Genomic DNA, 7,955 nt, shown 5'->3' with positions numbered 1-7,955 from the left:
AAGAGAAATGTGAACCCTGGGGCCCCAAACGTTTTCACCCCACACACAATGCAATATGTTGGCAGTATGAAAGGAGAACCACAAACTCTTGGGGCTTCCGGAATAGTTGTTTAAAGGGGAACCATGGTGCAGAGGACCAAGGGTGCCCAGTCAGAGGAAGGGATTAACTTGAGATCTTAATACGAAGTGAAGAATCAGTCCAAGTGAGCACTCCATACGAACTGATGCTTTTAGAAAATATAATGTGTTGAAGACACATGGCGCAAACAGTTAAGCACTTGACTACTAGCCAAAAGTTGGCTGTTTGTACCCACCCAGAGGCACCTCAGAAGACAGGCTTGGCCATCCGTTTCTGAAAGGTCACAGCCTTGGAAACCCTATGGAGCAGTTCTGGTCAGCACACGTGGGGTTGGAATTGTCTAAATGGCAACTAACACCACCACCAGCAAAGTTTTTTAAGGCTTTAAATGTGCTGCAGGAAAAGGAGAGACAGGTTGAGGGTAATTTGGCTAGACCTGTACATAAAAGTGCAGTTTATGAAAAATAACTGATATTCGAATTTCCAGCCAATTTACTGGTAAGATTTATGAGAGAGGTCTTTGAGCTGGCTAGCAAGGAAATGATTTTGTATATTTAAATGTTCTGCAATTAGTTTGCAGTCATATTAGAATGGTTTATTTTGTACTACAGGGTGTGTGTGTGTGTGTGTGTGTGTGTGTGTGTAAACTCATTGCCATCAAATTGATTCTGACTCATAGTTACCACCCTATAGGACAGAGTAGAACTACCCCATAGGGTTTCCAAGGAGCAGCTGGTGGATTCGAACTACTGCCTTTTGGTTAGCAGCCGACCTCTTAACCACTGTGCCACCAGGGCTTTCTCTCTATATATAGATATATATGTATATACATACATACATATGGTTCCTTAGTTCAATTAAACCAGTCACTGTCGAGTCAATTCTGATTCATGGCAAGCCCACGCGTGTCAGAGTGATTTTGTGCTCCATCGGGTATTCAGTGGTTATTTTTTGGAAGCCTTTCTGCACAGGTGCCTTTGAGTAGACTCTGACAACCTTTCAATTAGCAGCTAAGCACATTAACCATTTACACCACCCAGAGGCTTCTTAGTTTGATTAGGAAATATTTAATTAAACTTTTTTGTTCTAGTGTGTGCCATCGAGTCGATTCTGACTCATACCAACCTCATGTGACAGAGTGGAACCATCCCATAGGGTTTCCATGGCTGTAATCTTTACAGCAGCAGATCACCAGGTCTTTTCTCCCATGGAGCCGCTGGGTGAGTTCTAACCACCAACCTTTCGGTTAGCAGCCAAGTGCTTAGCCATTGTGCCACAGGGCTCCTTAATTATTTAGTCTTCTGTTAATGAATACAGCCCTTGAAGTCTATGAGACAGGCTTATTTATCAGGGAAACTGCCTTCTAAACCAAGGCCCGGATTTCAGCAACTGAACCTCTTGGTAGGGTCAATATAGACTCATGACATTCCGGATGCTGCACTCAAGTTCCTAAGTTTGGGAGTGCTCTTCATGGGTCACCTGCAGACCACCCACATTTTTCATACATGGGCTGACCAGGTCCCAGGAGACCAAGTCATGGAACTCCAAGAGTCCAGCATTCACCCGTAAAGCTCAAGAGATCTGACATTCCTTGGTAGTTCTGGTTTTGAAAATCTGTAATACTGACATAGTGTGGTTTTCCGTTTCATAGGATGAATATGCACATATAGTTCTTTATATACAGAATACAATCGGATTGAAAAGCTACATCGATGATTCAATGTACGTTTCCTGACAATTTATTGTTGTCATTCTCTTCTAGGGGGGAGGTGGGGAGTAAAACCTGGATACAGTTAAAGAAAAGAGGTGGATTTTTATAATCACCAAAGACGAGGTGTGAAGGGGATCGGGAGTGGGCTGTACACAAACCAAGGCTGGCCATGAATGAGGCCAGAAGGCAGATACATGAACTGATTCTATTTACTTTTCAATGTGTGATGTTTTCCATTATAGAAAAAGGAGGGAAACATGAGGTGAAGAAGCACATTTGTACATCCTTTCTAGGTTTTCAGGTGATGGTTTTTAATAAAAATGCACCCATTTCCCACTTACTGAATCCTTCAGAACTAGGGTTGGCTGTGTTTGGTAAATCCTTCTTGTTTTCAGTCCAGATTCACCTATTCCCTTCTAAAAATAACATTCTACAAAGGTTCATTGAATTCCATTCAACAAATATTTATTGAGCGTCTACAATGTGCCAGGCACTGGGCTCAGAATGAGGTACATCAACGAACAAAATAGACCAACATCTATTCCCTCACAAAGCTTACATTCAAATGGGCTGAAATATAAACAAAATAGACATTTTATAATAAATAGATACAAACTTTGTTAGACGTTAATAAGTACAGTGGAAAAAAAGAAGGTAAGGGGACATGGGGACGTGGGTGAGTTGCAATTATATATAAGCATTTGATCCAAGACTTTAAGGAGTCTAGGGAGTTAGCCATGAGAATGTGTGCAGAAAGCATGTTCCAAGCAGAGGAATGGCCAGTGCAAAGGCCCTGGGGTGGAAGTGTGCCTGGGATGTTCAAGTAACAGCCAGGAGGCCAGAGTGAGGGAAGAGAGAGGGTGAGGAGATAGGGTTAGGAAATGACACAGGCAAACAACGGCATTAAAGACATAGATTTACTCTAATATGGGAAGCCATTGGAGGGTTTTGATCAGAGAAGTAAAATGCTCTGATCTACATGTTCAAAGACTCACTCTGGATGCTGTGTTGGAAATAGTCCAAAGGAATGCAAGGATGGGGGCTGGGAGACCAGGTAGAGGCTACTGCAGGACTGCAGTTGAGAGACGATGACTTGAGCAAGGCTGGTAGTAGTGGTGGTGAGCAGCAGTTGGACTCCGGATATAATGTGGAGGTAGAGTCAACAATCTTCTCTGATGCAGTGATGAGAGAGAGGAGTCAGGGATGACTCCTAGCTTTCTAGCCTGAGCCACAAGAAGAATGATGTCACGTTGTAACAGAGTGAGGGAAGACTGCAGGTGGAATGGCTTGGCAAGGTGGGGGAGGTGGGTCAGAAGTTCCATTTTGGGTTTTTCTCATTATGCAATGTCAAGTAGACTGAAGAGCAAGACAGGGTTCTGGGCTGGAGATCTGTGGGCATCATCAGCATAACTGATGGTATTTATAGCCATGAGACTGGCTGGGATCAACAGAAGAATGAGCTTAACTAGGATGGGGGACCACAGTTGAGCCCTAGACACTGTAGCACTAGAAGGTCAGAGTGGAGAGAAGGAACAAAGGAGACTGAAGAGGAGTGACTGGTGAGTAGGAGGGAAACCAAGCGCACGTGGTCTTCTGGAAGCCTGGTGATGGGTGCTCATCAAGGAAGCAAGTGAGACTAGCTGTGTCCGATGCTGTCAGAGGCCAAGTAAGATGAAAACCGAGCACTGTGTCCAGCCACATGCTGTCGCTGTGATGTGATACACACCACCTAGGTGGTGCAGACAGTGCCAACTCTAACTGGACAGGATTTAAGAAAGAATTGTTGTTAGTTTCCGTTGAGTTGACTTGAGGTTATGTAAATAGTGGTGGAGTATTTTGGAAAAGGCTAGCAGTAATAGTGGCCCACTATGTAAAATGTAATCAATGTCACTGAGTTGTAAATGTGGAGTTTGTTGTGTTGGCGAATGTTTTGCTGTGCGTATTTTCACCCCAATTAAAAAAAAAGAAAAGAAAGGATACGAAGACAGGGATTGAAGACAACAGATACATAAAACTCCCTTGCAGAGTTTAACTGCAAAGGGAGCCAAGATGTGGGGCAGTAGCTGGAGGGGGAAGGAGGTCAAGGGAAGGCTGTTGGTTTTTTTAAGATGGGAAAATAGCGCGTTTGTATGCTTATGGGAATGATCCAGAGTGGAGGGACGAGTACAGGGACTGTGCTCTTGAGGACACAAGAAGGGCTGAGAATCAAGTTAAAAATGGAGGAACTGCTTTATGGGGGGGTCAGTGGTTTATCTCTACAGTCACAGTGGAAGGGCGAATGCGGGGGCTCAGAAGCTGGAGTGGGCATGGGTGGCAGTGGGAGGCTCTGGAAGTGCCCACAAATGCAATCTGGGAGGCCAATGCAGTGAGTGCCCAAAATCTCCTGGAATACTGGGGGTGGGGGAGTTAGCTTGGGAGGCTGGCAGGGGGATGTGGGGCAAGAGTGGTACAAACATATACAACAGCTTGGGTTCACATCCCATTTCTGCAGCTCTCGGCTATGTAACCTTGGGCTGGTTGCTCAAACTCTCTCTCTCTTTGCCTCAGGTTCTTCATTTGTAAACCAGGGATATTTGTAGTAGCCTCCTCCATGGAGCTGTTTTGAGTTTTTAAGTTAATTAATACTCAGAAAGCCCTTAGCTTAAAACCTGGTAAATAGTGTTCTTATCAAAATCCTTTCTTTCCTGGTGCCTGTGAGTGAAGCCACCGCACCAACAACCAACAGCCCTGGCTCCTCCTCAGGAACGTTTGACATAAGCATTGCGTGTCATTGGAAAGGCATTGCTTTACCTCGTAAGTTACGCATTTATTGTTTCCTACCCTCTTGGGTAAGCAAGATGGTGTAAAAGAACACAGACTGAGCCAGGACCTGGATTCCACTACAAACTAGCTGTGACCTCTTGGGCAAGTCTCTGGACCTCTCTGAGCTTTGGTTTCATCCTACGTAAAAGTGGGAGGGTGGACTCAATGCCCTCTAAAGTTCCTTCAAGTTTCGATAGTCATGAAATACATCATTTTTTCCCTAGACAAAAAAAAGTCTTCATTGTATGAAGATATATAGCAGAAATAAATATGAGTTTTATAGAAAACCCTTTAAGAACAAACAGAGTCTATAGATGGAGATAACACCCGTGACCGGTGACCAGGGCTGCAGGCTGATGCCGAGGAGGCCAGATCTGGAGGACGCACCCAGAGGCCATAACCTGACCTCCTTAGCCACAGTCCCGTCGCCTGGAGGCCACACAGACGCACATCTGACAAGGTGGGTGCCTGAGCACAGACCCAGCCCCACAGCCAGACAAGCTCCCTCACCCTCAAACACACCATTTTCTTTGGAGGCAAGGGGTGCAGCTCTTGCAAAATACAAGCTTCAATAAATGGGCTCAACCCCTCCATTTGCAACCTGAGAAGGAGGTTTCTCTGAGCAGAACCAGGATGTTCAGAGCAGCCAGATGAGCAAACACATTTGCACAGAAGCAGGTCAATTCAGGTTGAGAAATGCCCTGGAAAATGGGACAGCAGACCTCATTTTGCAGATGAACACAGTCTTCACCACTTTGCAGCAAATATCTTTTCCTGAGTTAAAAAAAAAAAAAAATTTTTTTTTTTTTTTTTTTTTGAGTTAAGGCAAGGGATTAATCCAACATGTATAAGTGGTGCAGCAGTGTGAGGTCTTTGCTTTGGGTGCTTAGTAAAGTCTAGTAAAACAAAATGGAAAAAAAAAAAATCAATCGTTCCTGCGGTCAGCAGCAAGATGACAGCACATGGTGTGAGGCTGGCTGGATGGCAAGGGTCCTCCAAAGTCAGTGCCTTGTTACCTCACCCTGCAACAAGCCTGAAGTGAGAAGGAAATTCAGGGTTTAACTCCAGACCCTAAACCTCAGTTGTTCCTTGGTCCTCTGAGAAATCCAGGTAAGATGAGCTTGGGTCAGGCCGGGAAACGGACATAGGAGACGCCCTTGACCAGGGGCTGGCTCATTGCTTTGTGCCCCAGGGTTCCTTGACCTAAGTCCAATGGAAGCCAGAAAAGCTCCCAGAACCCTGCACAGACCATGCGTTGTGCCCAGCCCCCTTCTACTCAAAGGAGAGACCCAAAGTGCTCCAAGGGCTGTAGCTGGTCCCCAGAGAGCACAGAACAAACAGGCCAGAGTGCCACAGTGGGCTCTGAGAAGACATACTGCCCACTGCAGTAAGGAAGTCTGACACCGGCTGGGGCTCCAGGGATTTCTGAGCCCAATTTATAAACATCTATTTCTGTCTGGGGTGGGTGTTTACTATGGGGGAAGTTGCAACTTCTGTGCTGACATCTTCTGGGGTGTGGCATTAGGGTATGTGGAGTGCAAAGCAGCTAACAGGAACACGCAGCCAAGCCAGACCCATCCCAGAGCATCAAGGACGCTGGGGGTGAGTTTGTGCATCCTTGCGGTAGCATTAAAAGCACAAGGATTGGCAGCTGGAAGAAGAGGGTTTATAGAGACTGAAGGTGAGAGCAAAGCTTCTCTGTGAGCCTTTGCTCTCACCTTTAAAGTGAGGAGCTCAGAGGGTCAGGCTGCCAACTGGATCCTGATGGCACTTGACTTTCCCTCCAGCTCCACTCTTTGCTGGCTGGGAACCTTGGGGCAAGTCACTGGGCCTCTCTGAGCTGGTTTCCTCATCTCTAAAATGGGGATAATGCCCACCACTATGTATGGATACTGGCCGTTGAAATGAAAAGGTTTAAGTATCTACCCAACAGTTAGGACTGTAGTGAAGGCTCTCCAGAGATGCTATCTACTATTGCTTGGGGCACCAAGTGGGGATTAATCAGTGGTCCCATTTATGCTTACTTTCTACCTTGGTTCTGGAGCCCTGCAGGCTATCATCCTTACTCTTCTCCCTCTCCCTTCCCTCCTCCCTCTCCCACACCTGAGGACTCTCAGCTACACCATCCAACAGCTTCCCACAGTGAGCACTGTGGGTTGTCTGACCTTTGTCCAAATATACCCTTAGGCTCCCCTCAGAAAACTGAGCACTCTTCTCTGGGGGAGCTCTCCAGAGCCTGCCAATAGGTCAACATTTCTGGAGGTTTGATAAAATGGCAGGTCACAATTTTCTTAAAGCGACATGTGGAAAAGTGCAACCCTTCAGGGAAAAACGTCTGCTCCGAGTGAAGTTCCTCCAGCTTGATGTTCAGTTTCTCCAGGCAGAGCCCCACAAACACATCTTCTAATTTAATAAAGGGGACGCTCTCGGACACATCATACACCTGGCTTGCAACATCGCCAGAAAAAACATAGCCCGTGCCAGAGCAAAAAGGCGGGTACTTGTCCCATGGGTACTCGAATTTACTGACAAACCACTTATTGAACTTCTTCCTAATTGGGAATTCATTCATTTTTAAGAAGCCAGTGAAAAACCTAGTTGTTCTGTTTTTCTTCAGAAGTAGTTCAGTGAGATAGTAGACATTTACAAACATGTCGCAGTCTGTCTTCATCACAAAGGCAGCCTCAGGGCAGTAGTGGTGGACCCATTCAATGCCCATCATGGTCTTCAGAGTCAAATTGAAATAGACGTCCACAAAGTCCTTCTGGATAATGTCTCCATATTGCTGGCCTTCCTGGGCCACTGCTGTCATTTCCTGGTCTTTGGTTGTGATTCCCAGGAGAAAGAAGGTTTTTATTTGTTTTCCTTTCACGACCATCTCTCTCCCCCAAGTCTGCCTGATGGCCATCCGAGCGGCCACCTGTCTGTGCGAGGAAGTCACCAGCAGGACAAGGAAGGGAGGATTCTCTCTGCAGTCTATTTCCGGGAGCTGAAGGAAGTTCCCACTTTCTTTCTTGAAAACAAACAGCTCTTCTTTAAAAGGAGTCAGATTGTACACACTAACATACAAGCAAAGGGCCCCCAGAACCAGAAGGAAAATATACATACATCTCATCTTCGCGTAAGCCATCTGCAAGAAACAAAATCAAATTATTAGATCTCAAAAGCCTGAGGGTATGTGTGGCTTCACTTTGGGTGGCTAAGGTGGGGAAGAGACCTGTGGCTCATGAACCATGGTTCTGAAACTCTGGGGTCCTCTTGCACATAGAAGTTGAGTTCTAGATGCAAGAAGTTGCGCATAGAGGATTTCCAGCACCTTCTCTCCAGGGTGTAAGATGAAGAGCACCAGGAATCTTGCACTAG

General features: G+C 45.9%; 1 protein-coding gene across 10 annotated transcripts in view; it reads right to left on the bottom strand.

Annotated features, from left to right (window-relative positions):
- Positions 1 to 723: 723 nt before the first annotated feature.
- B3GALT5 (beta-1,3-galactosyltransferase 5) overlaps positions 724 to 7,955 on the bottom strand; it is a 110,160-nt gene continuing 102,928 nt past the window's right edge. For all 10 annotated transcript variants that reach the window (XM_064279469.1, XM_064279466.1, XM_064279463.1 and 7 more), the window contains one exon: positions 724 to 7,722. In XM_064279469.1, the coding sequence (XP_064135539.1) occupies positions 6,787 to 7,722 (936 nt within the window). In that variant the 3' untranslated portion in view covers positions 724 to 6,786. The remainder of the gene's footprint in view (positions 7,723 to 7,955) is intronic.

This window comes from Loxodonta africana, chromosome 2 (genome assembly GCF_030014295.1).
Source record: "Loxodonta africana isolate mLoxAfr1 chromosome 2, mLoxAfr1.hap2, whole genome shotgun sequence".
Lineage (NCBI taxonomy): Eukaryota > Metazoa > Chordata > Mammalia > Proboscidea > Elephantidae > Loxodonta > Loxodonta africana.
This window is presented reverse-complemented; position numbering and strand designations above follow the sequence as displayed.